The following is an 18,258-nucleotide window of genomic DNA, read 5'->3' on the forward strand; positions in this document are numbered from 1 at the left end:
CCTCACCTCCTCCCTCACTCTGGATGGCGCCTGGACCCCATTTCCCTTTCTGTCTTGGAATCTCTCATCCGACTCTCTCATGTCTGTAGGGTTTTGATGTGCACGAAGTTACAGTTGCTTTTCTCTCGTCACCCTGTCTCCTGTTGATCTGATTAATTCAGCCAGCCAAAAGGACCAGAGGATGAGGAGGGGAAGCTCTCCCCTTCTCTATGCAAGTGAAGAGGTAAATAAAAATGAGAAATTTGCATATTTGTCGACAGTCCTATGAAGAAAAGGGTAATGAGACTAGAGCCGCTGGGGAAATCCCCTTCACACAGGGTTATCCCTGAAGAAATGACAGGCCTGCCAGTGTGGAATGACCCAGATCCCTGAGGAGCAGAGAGCAGGGCGTATGGGGACACGGGAACAGGAAGTGCAATGCCTGGGGGCAGAAAACCACCTGGCTTCCCCAGGGAAGGTGTGTGCAGGTGGGACACCGCCTCCTCGGCCCACCGAGATCCGGTCCGTTCCTTCTGATCGGTGTGCAGCGGTCAGTGTTGGATATCCTGCCGCGTGTTCAGATGGACATCCATTTCAGGTGTTGGGTCACTATGAAAAACGCTGTGGTGAAGGTTCCTGTCTACGTCTTTTGTTGAACACGTTGGCCTGTTGCTGTTGAATATGTATCTAGGAGTCGGAACTGCTGGGCCCTAGGGTTTATATACATTCATCTTACCTAGATAATGATCTTCCAGCGTGATCACACTAATTCACACACCCACCAGCAATGTGTGATAGTTCCCGTCACTCCACATTCTCATTAATCTTTGGTATTATGGGAATTTTTCATTTTACCCATTCAGATATGTGTGTAATAATACTCATTGTGGTTTTGATTTGCATTTCTCTAATGAGTAATTATGTAAAAGATGCTTTCATGTGCTTATTGGTGACTAATAGACTAATATATTTTTATTGGATTTTTTTAATGATTGAGTTGCAAGAGTTCTTTATATAACTTGGATACCAGTCCTTCAGATATATTTTGTGAATGTTTTCTCTCAATCTGTATCTGTGTCTTTTGATGATCAGAAGTTTCTAATTTTGATGAATTCTAATTTACCAAATTTTTTTTTTTTACACTTATGGGGGGGCGTTGTTACCTAAGAAACCTTTGCCCATACCCCACGTCACAAGATATTCTCCTGTTTCTTTTAAAAAGCTTCATGGTTAGCCTTGGCCAGTGTGACTCAGTTGGCTGGGTATCGTCTTACAAACCAAAAGGTTGCTGGTTCAATTACCGGCCAGGGCACATGCCTGAGTTGCAGGTTCGGTCCCCAGTAGTGGCATATATGAGAGGCAACTAATTGGTGTTTCTCTCCCTTTCTTTCTCCCTTCCCCTCTCTCTAGAATAAATAAAATTTTTTAAAAATCCTAAAAAGGCTTATGGTTTTAACTTTGATCTTTAGGTTTGTGATCTATTCTGAATCACATTGTTTGGTACAGTGTGCAATAGGATTCAAGCTCCATTTTCCCCGTATGGATATCCACTTATCCCAGCAATGTTTGTTGCAAAGAATTTCATTTTCTCATTGGGTTGCTTTGGTGCCTTCATTAAAAATTGGATAATTGCGTTGCTAGGAGTCTACGTCTGGGCTTTTTATTCTCTTTGCTGACATGTGTGTTGATTCCTTCTCTGGAATCACACTATTTCGGTTTAGACTGTGTCTTGAAATCAGGTGGTGCGAACTCCTCTAACTTTGTTTTTCTTCTCTCAAGTGTTTTTGTAAAAAAAAAATAATAATAATAATTCTTTGCATTTTTACACATTTTAAAATCCACTTGCTAATGTCTATCAAAAATAAAAATAAAATTTAAAAAAGCCCACTGGGATTTTGTTTGGGACTGTATTGTATCTATAGATTAATGTGGTGAGAATGGACATCTTAACAATAAATATCATCTTGAATTACTTAGTTATCGCCCCTTTTCCTCCCCCAACCCACCACGATGTACTGTCTCGCCCGGCTCTGAAACTGGCAGGCACCCTTGACTTCGCCCTTCCCCTTAGCCCTAACTACAGTCATTAAGGACTGTTGATTCTACTCCCTAATTATTTCCTGGCTCCACCCTCACCTCTTTGTTAACTACTAGCACTGTGCTAACCAGGCCTTCCTCTGGACTCTCCTGGGTGCCTAACTAGCTGACCTCCACAAACCTGGCCGCACACCAGCCTCGGGAAGATTTACTGCCACTCTGCCCCACCACGCTGCCTGGAAGCCATGGACTCCGGGGTGGAGTCCGATGGCCTTAACTTGAACTTCACCATGTTCATGACTTGGCCCTTTCCTACCTTTTCAGCTGTGTTTCCTGATACTCCCTGTATCTTCCTCTTTCTGAAAGCCTCTCCAGCCCCTCCTTGGCCTGTCCACCGTGCCCTGTACACAGGACTGGCTACATACTGCGCAGCCCCCTATTCAGATACTGTGAAGTACTTCAGTGCCCTGGCCGGGTGGCTCGGTTGGTTGGAGTGTCATCCCGTGCTCCACGAGTTTGCGGGTCGACCCCTTGGTCATGGCACATTTAGGTTGGGGGAGGCAACAAATCAATGTTTCTCACATTGATGCATGTGTGTGTGTGTGTGTGTAAAGTCAATAAACATATCCTTGGGTGATGATTAAGAAAAGTTTTAAAAATTTTTTAAGAAAAAATTATGAAGCACTTCAAGATGGTGAGAGCAGGCTCTTAACCCAAGCGTGCGGCCTTGCCGACGTGGGGCCTTGCGTGACCGCGCTGGCCCTTTGCACGTCCCACACCTGTCGCCATCTCTGTCTCCGTGGAGCAGAAAGCCCTGGAGCTCCGGAGAGCCCAGGCCAGCCAGCCGTGAAGTGAGCTGCTTCCTTCCAAAGTCAGTGGCTTTGTTTTTTGTTGTAACCTGATCATTTTAAATGCTCTTAGAAGGAAGGCTATTCTAGTCTAGTTACTCAGTTCTGAAAACAGTCAACAAATGACTGACTATAGGTGAGGCCCATGGCAGCCAGGACACCGAGAGCCCTGACCTTGTGGTTGAAACATCAGCCAGCAGCTCCATCCCGAAGGGAGAGGTTGCGGCATCTGTCAAGCACAGAAGTCCCCCTGCAGCCAGTTTATGTAGTATAATTAACCTGTGCTCATTCTCAGTAAATAACTTCTTATTCAAAGCATTCTGTTCATTAAACACTCCAAAATGTCTCCTTCCAAACAGGCCGGAAATGCAGGCACACTTGCCCTTGGTGTTATGCACACAAAGTGTAAGTGTGCGTGATGGCTGGAGGGAAGGAGTGGGGGGAGGAAGCAGCCCGCTGCCCGCTGTCTAGGGCTGGATGCAGGGCGTTTCCTGCCCTCTGGTTTGGAGCCCGGGCCCTAGGGAGAATCTTCAGGGGCAAGTCTAATAAGTCTTTCAATATGTCTTATGCTCAGCCCCCCTGGCTTGATGTCTTCCCATTCAGAACTCCTTGTCAGGGTGGACTGTGTCCTGTGCAGCCTCTTTCTCCGAAGATGCACAAGGCCTGGCAATGGGTCCAATGAATGTTTGGCTGATGAATAAAAGAGAAGGGAAAAAAGAGGGAAGGAAACAGAAGAGAGATTTCAGGGTTAGATTCTTTTATCTTACGGAAATAAGGTAACTAAGATCACTTCCTACCGCCCCCACCTAAAGGAAACAAGCAAATGAAAAACAGCCTCACTTCATCTAAGGTCCCACTTAGCCCTGACCAGTGTGACTCACCTCGTTGTCATTCCACAAAGCGAAAGGTCACCAGTTCGATTTCCAGTCAGGGCACATGCCTGGGTTGTGAGTTCAATCCCCAGTAGAGACGCGTATAGGAGGTAACTGATCAATGTTTCTCCCCCTCTCTAAAAATAAGTAAAACCTATAAACAAACAAATAAATAAAATCTTTTAAAAAAAGTCCAGCTTACCTTTGTCCATGATGTAGGTAACAACTCATTCCTGTTTGTTTAAGACATTAAATGACCATATTAATATTACTAACGAAAACAATAATAAATGTGTATCTATAGCATTTACAACATGTTATTTTATCATACCATGCATATAACATTAAACATTTTAATTTAGCTATCCATTCATTTATTCATTCCATAGACACTGAGTACCTATTATATGTCATAACTAGGGAATCAATTTCCACGATCAAACATTTTGTAGTTTATTTTATCATTGGCCATTTGTGAATTTAAACAATTTAAAAAGTCAAGCTTTTTAAGTGTAAAAATAACTATGTTTCTTTCTCTTTTCTGCTCGAGACTTGTAAGATGAACAAAAGGCATAACATAAGGTCATGTAAAGGCAAAGAGCAGCACCAATGTGCAAACTGCCTACGCATCCCTGAAAACATTAGCATTGTCTGTCGCACACTCTGAAACCCGTGGGGTGATCCAGCCCACCGGGCACGACTCACAGAGCAGCATCTTCCTTTTAGACAACAACGTCATCACCTGACATCTGCCTTCTAGAAGCTTACAACCTAAAGCAGACATACTGACAAATGTTCAAACTGTGTTGGACACGTAGGAGTCACTCCATGCACATTTGTTGAATGAATATATGGATGGATATGGTTAGAATGCATGTGGTCAAGAGTAAAGAAGTGTAAAAATAACACAAAATAATAAAAAAGGTTTACAGTAAGTCTTAAAGATATTCCAAGTCAATTTAAACATGGTGTTTATACATGGCAGTAGCTGCATACGTGTGTGCTTCACTGACTTTCATTTTGCAAATCCTTGCTACGTGCCAGGAGCCTCTTGCATGGAGGGAAAAATGATTCTCTTTTTGCCTCGGTGGGAAAGTTAACTTGTGCTGGACGATGATGATGATGTTGATGTCGACGATGACTATGCAAATTGTTGCAGTAGGCAAAATTCTAAGATGACTCAAGGACCCTCGCCCTTGTATAATTCCCCCCGCCCCGTGAATATGAGATATTATGTTAATTTCGTGTTAGACGAGATTGTGCGGATGTAACTACGGCAGTACTCATCAGCTGATCTTGAGATAGGGCCTCTCCTCCTCCCAGGAGCCCTTGAGAGGAAGAGCTATGGGAGCTGGAGGCAGAAGAGGAAGTCAGAGCGCCCCCCTCTGGTGGCTGGGAGGAAGCGCGCCAGCGTCCCTCCTGTGGGTGCCGATGGGATGGGAAGCCGAAAGCCCTGAGGATGCGGTGGCCCCTGGGAGCTGAGAGCGGCCCAGCGGACCGCCAGCGAAACCAACAAACACCAAAGAGGGGCTCTCGGCCCGACAAGGGCAGGAGACAACAGGAAGGAACCTGGGAGCCGATTCCTCCGCAGAGCTTAGTCTTCTAAGCTCTACCGTGCATACAATGAACTGTGGGGATTTTATTATTATTAATCCTCTCAACAGACACTTAGGGAGCATCCATATGATGTGAGAGTTTCAAGGCATCGCAGAGCTGATGGCGTGTCCTGCAGCTGCGGTGTCGACAGGGACATGGATAAGCGAATTAAAATATTGTAGGACGGTATTCTTCACCCTTGGTTCATGTTCAGCCGTGTAAGTGAAAAAGAAATCTCGGACTCCCAATGTTGGCTTAATTCTTTTAAAAAATTCACTGTGAAATCACCTGTGGTGCAGAGCAAAGCTGCAGACGCAAAGCAGGCCTCTTGCGTGCCCATCCCCACCTGCCCTTGGCCTCATCGTCCACATGACCGTGGCATAGGCGCCAGGCCGAGGCCTTAACATGGTACACAGTGTGGCTAACCAAACTACAGATTTGATCACGTTTTCCCCTGATGTCCTCTCTCTGTTCCAGGAGCCAGTCCAGGACACCACGTTACACTTAGGACTTAATTCTTTTTCATGGTTTACTGAAAGCTGTAGGACCATAAACCTAGCTATAAGTTTATTATGCTTTTAGCTCTTATCCACCAAAACAAATGTATACATTAACTTCAAGCAAAATTTTAAAACTTCGAACCAATATAGCTTGATGGTTGATGCAGTTTTGCTGAGACCCTGTTGCTGCTTCGCTACAGGAGCATAGGGCCATGCCGCGCCACGAGCCCTTTTGCCTTCTCCATCACTGCGCGATTAGGTCGATTTCATTCTTCCCATCACTGTCCTCTACCTGATCAGTTACAAAACCTTCATGCGCACAGCAGGCCATGACATCGCGGGACTTTGACTTGGGGCTCTCTCGTTCCTCTCACAATTCCTCGCACCACGCCCCTCTCCTTCTCACGGCTGAGCTGAGACACTGGCCGTGGGGGCACGTGGAACCAGCGAACTGCGAACTTAAATGCCAACTTGGCGCTGACTCGGGGTGGTGGTGCTTCTCAGAAGATCGCCACCCAGGTCATCGATGTGCTTATATTAGTTGTGAAAAAGGATGGGCTTATATCACTGACATAGAAAAAAAGCCTAAAGGTTATTTTGAGGATACAACCATAAGCCTCAGTTTGGGAAAGACTGCCGTGAGATTACGTACAATGTACGATGTGAACTTAGATATTTAAGGTCTTCTGGGGACGAAGGATGAACAGGGGTTACCACAGTACCCACAGGGATGGGGAGAAACGTACTCAGAGGGGCAGACGCGAAGGAATGAACAGGGTGAGCGAGGGGCTGGTATTTTTCACGCCGTACGTAATTCATCCTGGAGAGTAGGGAGTGAGGGGCAGGAGTGGACGGCGGGAGGGGCAGCTCGGCTCTGTGACTGGGCAAGTCCCAAGCGGCCAGCAAAGGCGGGCAGATGTGTTCTCTCAGGCTTTGGGAGAACGACGCAGTTTTGCGTTGGAGTGCGACGCGATCCGATCTGCCCACTAGAGAGATGACTTGGTCTCCTCTGGGAGACAGGCGTGAGGCAGGAAAACCAGGGCAAAGGGTTGCGACGGGCTGGGTGGGCGAGGGTGCGGGTTTAGACCCCTAGGGCTGTAGGAACAGAGAGAATGCACCTGACCCCTGGCGGGTGGGGTCAGAAGGATCTGGAGATGGATTGGCCGTGGAGGTGAAAAAGTGGGAGAGGAATTTTGAAGATTCCTTGAAGGTTCTGGAATGGCAACCAGTAATGGAACATTTAAGGTTAAGTGGAGTCTGCAACTTAACTATTTTTTTTTCTGAATTTCCAGTGTTTTGGTTCCCAGGATTCAATGATAATAACGAATGCTTACATAGGGCTTACAGCATTGGGCTCTGTTCTAAGTGCTTCCTGTGTGCTGTGTTACCGAGTCCAAAAGCCCGTGAACTCTAAGTTGCACCATCCCCCCTGTACCTTCAGAGGCAAAAATACTGTCAATTAAGCACGTCCAATATGCCAACCAGATCCTCACTCCAGGGATGTTAAAAACAGGTGTCTTGGACTCAGTGATCCATGGCATGTATTCATTGATCTTCACAGCTGCCCTCCGAGGTACGGCAGAGGCAGGCGGAGAGGAGACTAACTTTCTGTGCCCAGGTGCTGTCGGGCAGCTGGGATTTGGACCAGACAGCGTGGCTCTGGAACCTGTGCGTTTAGCTCCAAGCACAGGCATCTCATAAACATTATATTCGAGTCCACGGCAGCCTAAGCACTGAGTGCTGGTGTCAGAGGTGATACTAGGAACACCAGAGCGACTGCGCCATCCCCGTGTAGAGCAATCGTAGAGGGCCCAAGCCCTCAGGCCAGCGACTGCGGGTACAGCTGGTCTGGCATCGAAGACCAAGAACACCTTGTTTTATCTCACAGAAAACACTGTGGCCCCTCGTGTGTGGTTCCTGACTCTAAGCTAGGACATTTCTTGTGGGAGAGAGAAGCGGCTTAAATGGACGTGTTTGAAACAATAGTTGTCTGGCACAGAGCTACGCTGTTTCCATTACCAAAGGCCAAAATGTATGGGACAAAGAATTACAAATTTGGGTCCAGATGAAGATTGATCCATTGATTGATTCATTTTTTACCCAGAAATATTTACTGAAAGCGTGTAATACGCCAGGCACTGGGCCACTCTCAGGGGCCCACAGGTGAATTAATAAGCCCTGTCATCAAGTCTAGTTGCAGGGGGTGGTCAAAAAAGTACACTACAACCCACAAAGATATTTGCCAGTGATTTCTTTCGAAAATCATTCAAATAATCCAGGGATGAGGAAGCAGTGAGGGTATAGCTGAAACCTGATGGATGGGTTGTGTGGAAATCGTTGAAGTGAGGTGATACATAAATGCATTGACTATGCCATTAAACTTTTAAGTGTGTTACAAAATTTTCCTCTCGTAATAAAAATGAGGGAGAAAGAATAACAGGGAAGACAATGTTCAAAAGGAGCCCATCCCAAGTTTAATAAAAAAAAATAATAATAATGAAGCTTTATGGGCTCTTTAAAAACGTTTTAACTGGCCTTGAGAGGCTGCAGTGACGGACAGAAGCCAGAATGCCTGAAGCGCTCTCTGAAGCATAGATACTTGGTAGAGCATCACGGCCAAGTTCATTACCATTGTGCTTGTAGGCTCTGTTCCTTGCATTTTGATAATAAAAACCTACCAAAAAAGATATGATTGCCCTAAAGGTATTTATACAGTACAGTGGAAGTACAGAATGAGCAAAATACTCAAAAGGAGAGTTTTGAGGAGGTGGTGAGTTGTGGGTATGAGGAGAAGTGGAAGACCTTCCAGAATCCAGATTAGCGTAGGCAGAATCAAAATTGAATAATGAAACAGATGCTAGTGAAACAGAAGGCCAATCTAGGGGTCAGAGGGAAATAGGGTTGAATAAAGCAAAATGAAATGGTCTAGGGCCTTCAACTATTAAAGTTAGAAGTAGGAGATATCTCTATAGATCTAATAGAGAGCACTTAAAAAGTGACAGATACTATTGTTTTACAGTCAACGGGCTTTTACAACACACTCTTGAAAATAATAAAAGGAATTTTCATGCATAAAATTATTCAACATTTCTTGAGTCATCCTGCGTATTTTGGAAGATAACCATTTTCTATTTTTATGACTTGCGAAAAGAACTCTCTCATGCTCACTCTGAAGCCCAGGTTTTTCCGCCCTGCCACACTGCCTCCCCAAGGACGGCAGTGCTGCCTCTGTCCTCAAAGAGTCTCTGGCAGAAGATGGAATTTGGGCTGGGACTTTGACAGTTATAATAAAGACAAAATCGCTAAACCCAGAAATCCTTACCCTGGTTTAGTATAGCCTAGTATAGCCTGTGCTCAAAATGACCCCCCTTGGTTACACATTAACCCACACTTTGCCCTCAGGTTTCCAACTAAGCCAAGACTTCTCAAGTACTAGGCAACAATAAAGGTAGTTCTCTAGGAAACTGGGAGATCAAGAGTTTGTGAACTTTCGAAAACAAGGGGTATATAAGGGGCTGTGTCTGTCATTATTGCTGCACACATCTCAAAGGACATTAGGTGTAAATCCACTCTTCCCTGATCTCTACCCCTTTTTTCACTATTTTTTAAAGTATGCTTTTATTTTATTTCCTTCCGTAGTGGATGAATGTCGAACAAACCCAGACCAAAATAACACTTTTAGCACATTAATTTCAAAGAGCATTTATTTCTAATGTAAGGTTGCACAAACAGTGGAGAGAAAATACACTTCCCATTGGTAGATGAGTGGATAAAAAAAGCTGTGGCTGGCGTGGTTCCGCTGCTGAGCGTCATTTTGAAAAGCGAAAGGTCGCCGGTTCTATTCCCAGTAAGGGCACACACCTCGGTTAAGGACCAGGTCCCTGGTTGGGTGTGTGTGAGACGCAAACCGATCTACGGTTCTCTCATACATCAATGTTCCTCTCTTTCTTCCTCCCTCCCCCTCTCTCTAAAAAGTAAGGAAAAGAAGCTGCGGTACATACACACCATGGTACGACTCAGCCACAAAAAAGAAGGAAATCTTATCACTTGAAGCATGAATGGACCTGGAGAGTATCATGCCAAGCGAAGACAGTCAGAGAAACACGAGTACATACGGTTTCGCTCATATATAGAATCTAATGAACAAAATAAACTCACAAAATAGAAACAGATCCGCAGATACAGAAAAAAACAGACTGACAGCTGTCAGGGGAGGGGAGTTGGGGTGTTGGTGAAAATGGTGAAGAGGACAAGTTTGATGATTACTAGAGGGGAACGGGACAGGAGGTTAAAGGGGGGCTAAACGGTGATGGAAAGAGACTTCACATGGAGTGGAGAACACACAGTACAGTATACACATGATGTAGTATAGAATTATACCCCTAAAACCGATATAATTTTTTCTCTCCCCGCCATCCCCCGGAATTTCCTCCACCGAGCCCGCAAGGCCCGGGTCAGCCCCAACACCGCCCGCCCACAGCTAGGACGCTTCGGCTCAGACAGCGACTTGAAGGGCTTCCTGCCGCTCAGGACGTGGAGCGGAAGGAGAGCGGCTTCTGGCGTTCCCCGGCGAGGTCCCTGGCAGCCCTGTCGCCTCCCCGGAGTCTCCCCCGCTCTCGGCTCGGCTGCTCTCCTTCCCTAATTCCTCCACTGTCCCTACTCCGGAAGCCGACGCTTTTTCCAGCGCCGGAAGTGCGTCATCAGCCAGTGCCAGCTCCGCACGCCACATTCCGCACGGCGTGGAGGACCCGCTAGCTGATGCTCGTGGGAGAGACCTGGACTGGAGCGTGGGTCGCCGCTCCTCCGCGCCACCATGCAGGTCTCCAGCCTCAACGAGGTGAAGATTTACAGTCTCAGCTGTGGCAAGTCCCTTCCTGAGGTGAGTCACCTGGGGCACCCCTCGCGGGGCCGCCGCCCCTGTCGTCGGCCCGGGCCCTAGTCTGAAGTAGCGCAGCCCTAATCGGCCCCCGCCCCGGGGAGCTGTCCGTGCGGGGAGCCGAGGACGCTGCTGTCGCCGCGCCAGCTGCTGGCCCGAGGGGTGAGCGGGAGCTGTGAGCTCCGAGTGACCCTTTATAGAGTTCTGCCGGGTAGAGGACGCGTCCCTTTGGGCTCCTGTGGATGTTCACAGCCGCTGTCCCACCAAGGAGGAAACCGGGGCAGACTGGTTGACCGACATTTCGTTCTCGTTTTAATGCCTGTTCACGGAGTGTTTGTTGAGTACCTGTTAAGTGCCAAGTTCTAGGCATAACAGACGTGAGCAAGGCAAAGGAAGACCTAGGTTCTGCGGAACTGATGCTGTAGAGGGCAGCAGTTTCCAACTTGCTGCACGTAACTCTATTTCGTTGGATCTTAGGCGTAGGAGTTGGAAGGGGCAGGGAAGGTGGGCGATTCTGTCTTCTGCATACATTGTGCAGCCGATCCAGTGAGGTGACTTACCCAGGGTCACACAGCGAGGCCCTGAGGTTTGGATTTTATTTCTTATTAGTGACGGTCAGGCCTCTACCCAGGAGGACGCTTTTTGCAGAAGCCCCTTGACTTTCTCAGACTGCTTGTTAGATAGTGGGTTTAGAACACGCTCCATGACTGCTAGCGTGCTGCTGTTGGTCCGAGTCCTGCCCTTGGATGTCAGATTCCACCTCGCTGTTCTTCCACGTGCCCACCCCTGAAAGACCGGGAGCCGGTGGTTAGGTTCTTCCTTTCTTCTCGGCATTGAGGTTCAGTAATTCCTTGGCTTCCCGCTGTTGTTCACACAACAGGATCCTTCTCATTTTGTTCATTCTACACATTTGTCCAGAAGTGATGAGGCGCAGGCAACTCTAAGTGCTGGGATACATGGTGACCATGCTGGAGAAAAGGTTACTAAGGGAGCAAACAAGAACACTTCTGATGACGATAAGTGCGGTGAGAAAGCCTCGGAGAGCGCCCTCCAGTGGAGTGTTTTGGAGAAAGCCTTCAGGAAGGGCCTCTTTACGAGAGGCGACGTTTGAGCAGAAACTGGGATGGTTCAAGGAGCCGATCACGTGAAGTTCCAGGGGAAGAGTAGTGCGGAGAGAACAGAAAGCGTAAATGCCCTGCAGTGGGGACACACTTGGCGTGTGGGGGACATAGAGGCACAGGCATGACCATGATATGCTGAAGGGGGGTGGGGGGCAGAGGAGGCTGGAAGGGTCGGTCTTGCAGGCAGGGTGAGAAGTTAGGGTTTTCTTAGTGCTGCGGGACGTCACTGTTGGGCTTTAAACGGGACTGCTGTGTGGCAGGTGACCACAGCTGGGGAGACTGGAGCAGGGACGGGTTAGGCGGTCCAGCTGAGAGGTCTGGTGGCGCGGGCTGGAGCGGGAGCTAAGACGCGGTGGGATTCGGGAGGTGGGCTCGTGGGATTTGCTGATGGATGGGAGGGTGGTGAGGAGAAGTTAGGGTGAAAGAAAGGAGGGAATCGAGAGAGAGCTCTTGGGTTTCGGATCAGAACAACTGGGTACGGGGAGGGGAGGAGAGTGGGCAAAAAGGAGCAGGAGTTTTATTTTGATAATTAAGGTTTGACATTCTGGGAAATATCAAGTGGAAATGTTGAGTAAGCAGCTGTGTGCGTACTAGCATGGTGGTGTCTGAGTCTTTCAGAGTAATAACTTCTCAACAAATGGCTTGTGTTTCTTTACCTACTTCCTGTGTAAGGTCAAGTGGGCTCTTTTGTTCTTTTTAACAGTGAGGCGCCTATTCAGTGAGAGAATTAGCTCATCACCATTTCCAGAGCACTTTTCCTATGTTTCTGATTAAATTATTGGACAGTGGTGAAGTGGCATTCTTCATGAGCCACGATTTTGTAGACCACAGGACGATGGCTGAAATTAGTGACAACTTTCCATTCTTTGGTGAACTTTGCTTTTCTCTTAAGACTTAATTTTTCCCTGCCCCGCGTGGATCTCCGTCTCGCGTGCTCTGCTGCAGTGCTGCCCACCTGCAGCGAAACTCCGGAAGGGGCTCCCCCCTTCCCATCATCACCGTGTTAGAGACCCCCAGCCCTCCGGGTCCCACGCTCTGAGGTGGAAGGGGTGTGGAGGGAAGCCTCGGTGTCCTCTCCTCTCCCCGGGCTTGTCCGCTCTGACCGCACGACACCGCTTGCTGTGTCAGCTGCCCCTTGTTGAGCATAACTTCCTGAGGAGAGGAAGTTAGTCTCATTGGGGGGGGCGCCATGGTAGCGCGCCTTTATTCTGTTGTGCTGGGTGGATGTGAAAGAATACACGGAGTGCCCAGAAATACATTTTTGACATCACTTATAACATCACCGTTAATGGAAACATTACTGTCTAAAATAAAATCAAAAGACTAGCATAAGCCTATAAATGTGTTCCATATATTAGTTGTAACGTTTGAGGCTTACTGTTTTCTTTTAGATTTTTGAGATGAATGAGTTTTCTCTTATGTAAAACATGGTAGTTCTAAAATTGTATTGTCTCTTGTATGTAAACATGAACGAGGAAAAAATCTAGAAAATCTAGAAGATACGTTAACAGTAGGGTTAGGATTACAGAATATTTTTACTTTACACGTTATATATTCATGTAAGGTTTTAAGTTTTTAAAACGTGATCACGGGTTAGTGTTGCCAGCAGAGAAACAGTTCAGTAAGGCTGTTTTACAGTGAAGCCTCCGTTCTCTGCAGTGGCTCTCCGACCGGAAGAAGCGCGCGCTGCAGAAGAGGGACGTCGGTGAGTGTCGCTTCCCCGCTCCAGCTGCGCTCAGCATCCAGGTCATCCCCCTGCCGCCCGTTCGTCATGCCGTCCCTAAGTAAAGGCTTACACGTGTGCGGTGGGAAACAGGTTTTTGCCCTTTCCCATCTTAAGAAATCTTTTGTTACGCTCAAGAAGTTCCTGGTGAGTGTGGGATTTGACTTTACTTAAAAGATAGCAAGCTAGCATTTTACTGTTCCCTGGACAGTAGCAGATGTGATACCCTGGGGTCAGAGGCAAGGACTCCGTCTGTCCCATGACACCCCAGGTAGCATGAGCGTCAGCATGCCTGTCAGTGCTCCTCGCCTGAAGTCCCGGGGCACTCGGCACGGCCCAGAGGGATGTCTGTGTGCAGCGGGTCTGTGTTGCAGCTGAGGAAGGCCGGCTTTGGGGAGTCCGCTGCTTTTCCAGCAGGCAGCGAGGGAGCCAGCTCCTGGGCCAGAGGGGCCATGTGCCTGCGCCTCTCCTGGTCCCCCGCTCCATAAGTAGCCCCAAGAAAAGCTCAGGTAGAGGAGTGGCCAGGGCCAGGCAGCCCTGCCACACCCAGCAGGGTGCGTCGGGACGCCAGTGAGCTGAGGGGGCTGTCTCCTAATGCTTCCGCAGCCGCTGTGTTCTCCCGGCTGCCACAGTCGCTTTGTTCGTTAAGTCCTCTTGCAGGTTTTGCAATAAAGAGACAATGAATATTTCCTTCTGAACAAAGTAATTTTACATACTGGACAAATGAACATGAACAATAAAAAGTCACTGCAGAAGATTTTGATTCAAGTTACAGCAGTAGGGAAGATAGGCATATAAGATCAGCTTTTAACGAATTATTTTGGACAAATTTTCATTATACTTTCTCTGTTACAATTTTTTATATATGAAGGATGATTTATTTCTCTTTTTTGTTGTTGTTGTTATGTTCTAAAAATCAAAGACCTAAGGTATTAAAGGATTTTTCTGGATGAGAGAGAACTACCCCAAGGCAGGCACTTTGGAAGAGTGGGCTTTATGTAGTAGTAAAGTTAGAAAACTAAAACTTTAAGTCAAAGGAAAACAAAAATTGCTGCTGTAGTAATGTTTACTGATTCTGGTTTCTCCTAGTTCTCTCATTCCATTGAGCGAACCAGTGTGTAAGAAACCAGGCTCACGTTGTTTGGAGAAGGCGCTTCACTGACTGTTTCTGTCAGCCCGCCTCAAACCTAGTGTGTCTTCCAGATTGAGTGGGCTGCTCCTGCACAGTCGGTCTCGCTCTTACATTTGTACTTAACAGACAAGGCAGTAATGGGCCATACGGTCATAAGCAGTCCTTTAAAAAAAATTTTTTTTTAAATCTATTGATTTTAGAGAGAGAGGAAGGTGAGTGGAGAGAGAGAGAGAGATCAGTTTGTTGTTTCACCTGTTGGTGCATCTCTTGGCTGCCTCCTTCATGTGCCCTGACCAGGGACTGGACCCGCAGCCCTGGCACATCTGGGTGATGCTCCAGCCAGCTGAGCTACCTGGCCAGGGCTAAATAGTCCTTGTGTGATAGGCACGTTGCTGTGATAGCAGCCAGCAAGAATCCACAGTTTCTTGTAGGAGGGAGCCAGCTTAGGGTTTTGATTCAGAGAGATCTCGAAGTCTTCCTCTAGCTCGAATCCTCTTGGCTGCAGATCAGGGTGTCAACAGAGGCAACTTGGTAGCTGTTTCTTGTATAACTTAAGATTTCAAAGGTTTAAACTTATTATTTTTGAGGGGAAAAAAATGGTAAGATTTTTGTTTTAGCCATGACTGAATGACGATAGTGGTTTAATGTTTATTCTGTTCCCCCATCATCCAGGTCTTAAAACCAGATGGTTTCCAGTTAATAATGATGGTTTTTCCTTTTTGAAAAATTACGATACTAAGTTTAGAAAAATAATGTATGAGCTCGGAAGAAACCGTGCCGTGTCGTGCACGGGGCTGTGTTTGTGGGTTTTCCCAAGGCTTGGGAGCAGGCGACCTTGCAGGTCTGTTTGTGGTGCCCTGCATGCTCTGCGCGCTTTGTCTTCCTGTGATGTAGAATAATCACGTGATCATTAGGCCACCTGTTTGTTTTCTCTCTTTGCAGATGTCCGTAGAAGGATTGAACTTATTCAGGATTTTGAAATGCCTACTGTTTGTACCACTATTAAGGTTTCAAAAGATGGACAATATATTTTAGCGACTGGTAAGCATCTTTTTGGGATATCATGGTGGGATAGATCACTTCTTAAATTACCCTAACACTTTATAATAAAAAATCTGAAACGTAGAAATATTTTTTAAAAGTGCATAGTGAGCACCCATTTATTTCCCTCCCACCTAGACTCGTCAGTAGTTTGCTGTAATTTGGTTTATTACAGATCTATCTGTCCATCCCTTACATTGCAGATATCGGTATACTCCGCCTCTAAGTACCTTACGTGTGTACCATTCCCTCAAGTTCAATATTTATTTATGGCTTTTTAAGGTAAATTTACATACAGTGAAATGCACGGACCTTAACTGCCATTTGATGAGTTTTGACAGATGCGGCACCTGTGTAGCCCAGACCCCGTCACGGTGTAGAACACGCCTGCCCGGAAGCTGCCCTCACGCCCCTCCCAGCCGGTCCTGCTCCCCCCAGGCACAGGCAGCCACTGCTCTGATTTTTTTTTAACCGCAGACAAGTTTAGCCTGTTCTAGAACTGTATGTAAACGCATTCATACACTGTGTGTTCTTTTTGTATAAGACTTACTTCACCTAGGACTTCACCTAGGACTTCATGTGTGAGATCCACATGTTATGTGTGCCTATAGTTTGTCCTTGTTTTAAAAAATTACTGTTACCAAATAGTATTTCCTTATAGAAATATGCCACATTTTATTCGTTCCCCACGTGCTGGACCCCTGGCCTGTTTCCCCTTTTTGGCTGTTCCTGATCCAGCACTGTGCCCCAGTCTGTTCTGAGGACATGACTAGGTCGTAGGGGAGGCGTGTGTTTACTCTGATAACAGCTGCCAGACTTCTTCCCAAAGCGACCAATCATGTTACACGCCAACCAACAAGGAATGGGAGTTCCCAGAAAGGTCCCTTTTAATGTAATAATTTTCTGTATCACATACTTAATATTTTTATGTCACTAAAATTTTATATTAGCAGTATTCATCAGTATCAGAGCTGTGACTATGGGAATATTTAATGTATTATAATGTAGAACAGCATTACCCCGACATTTTTGGTTGTGATTTTGGGACATATATCCCATGGATTGCCTGCATACATTTTTTTGCTTAACATTATCCACCTGTGTCCCTTTTTCAACCACTTTCTTACCTGACAGAACCTCTTGTAGGTCTGCAGGCCACTCTCTTTTGTTTTGTGTCCATGGCTCTCTCAGTGTTAGCACGCCTCACACTTCTTAGTTTCCAGTTTGATGTTTAGAATAGATGCGGTTTTATATATGTAAATAATTACATAAAATATGCACGCTACATATATTAATATGTAGTGTATGTAACACATATACGGTATGTAGTCATGTGCTGCATATTGATGTTTTGGTCAACGACGGGCTGCGTATACGACAACGTATACAATGGAGCTGACAATTTCTGTCACCTAGTGATGTCCTAGCTATTGTACCGTCATAACACAACGCATTGCTCACGTGTTTGTGGTGAGGCTGGTGTAAAGAACCTGCGCTGTCAGCCGTGCCCCCCCTTTTTTTTTATAAAAAAATAAAAAAAAAAAAAAAAAACGCACCACCACCCACCCCCCCAAAAAAAAATAAAAAAAAAAAAAAAAATTAACAACAACATAAAAAAAAAAAAAAAAAAAAGATAAAAAATAACCCCCCCCCACCCCCCCCCCCCCTCCCCCCCCCTAATATAAATTTTATATTTTATTTATTAAAAAAAAGTCGCAAAGGGAAAAATTTAATAAAAAATAAATAAAAAAATAAAAACTTGCACAATAAAAAACAAACCCCCCACAACCACTAAAAAAATAAAAAAAAAAAAAAAAAAAAAAAAAAATATTAAAAAAAAAAAAAAAAAAAAAAAAAAAAAAAAAAAAAAAAAAATCCCAAAACCCCCACCCCCCCAAATCCCCCCATTTTTATAAACCTCACTTGTTTAATGTTTCCTATCAGCGGACAATTTACTCACTTTAGTTTTTGGCCATGCTACACAGCGCTGCAGTGAGCATTCTCCATGTCTTTGGTTTCTTTTTTGTTTTCTTTTTTATTTTTTTTAATTACAGTTTGCGTTTAGTATTTTGCGTGAATTTCTGGTGCACAGCATAGTGGTCAGACAGTCACACACTCCCCAAAGAGCTGTTGTCGGCCCACCTGGGGCTGGTCGTTGTCGTCGTTACCGTGTTACCGCCGGCGGCGTTCCCCGCGCTGTGCCTGACATCCCGGGACTGTTTTGTAACTACCCATTTGTACTTCTTAATCCCTTCACCTTTTTTCACTCAGTCCCTCAAACCCCCTCCCCTCTGGCAACCATCTGTCTGTTCTCTGTGTCTGTGAGTCTGTTTCTGTTTTTTGTCTGTTCGTTTATATTGTTCTTAGTGACTTAAAGTGTAAAAGAACCTGTGAAGTCTTGGAAGATAATGCCTGAAAATAAGGTGAAAGCCAGACAAGGCATATTGCTTTGATAAAATGAAAAGTGCAGGAGTAATTTGCAGGTAGGTTGGCCGTAAGCAATTTGCATGGCCCCTTTGAAATTGAATAGGGA

At 46.0% G+C, this 18,258-nt stretch overlaps 1 protein-coding gene across 1 annotated transcript in view; it reads left to right on the forward strand.

Moving 5' to 3' along the window:
* The first annotated feature begins 10,544 nt into the window (after positions 1 to 10,544).
* The window catches only part of NOL10 (nucleolar protein 10), a 67,655-nt gene continuing 59,941 nt past the window's right edge, over positions 10,545 to 18,258 (forward strand). Inside the window, exons 1-3 of the mRNA XM_054569699.1 lie at positions 10,545 to 10,711; positions 13,489 to 13,534; positions 15,627 to 15,725. Coding sequence (XP_054425674.1) covers positions 10,646 to 10,711; positions 13,489 to 13,534; positions 15,627 to 15,725 — 211 coding nt within the window. The 5' untranslated portion in view covers positions 10,545 to 10,645. The remainder of the gene's footprint in view (positions 10,712 to 13,488; positions 13,535 to 15,626; positions 15,726 to 18,258) is intronic.

Source organism: Pteronotus mesoamericanus, unplaced genomic scaffold, assembly GCF_021234165.1.
Source record: "Pteronotus mesoamericanus isolate MK-2021 breed Mesoamerican mustached bat unplaced genomic scaffold, CSHL_Meso_final contig_101, whole genome shotgun sequence".
NCBI classification, from domain to species: Eukaryota; Metazoa; Chordata; class Mammalia; order Chiroptera; family Mormoopidae; genus Pteronotus; species Pteronotus mesoamericanus.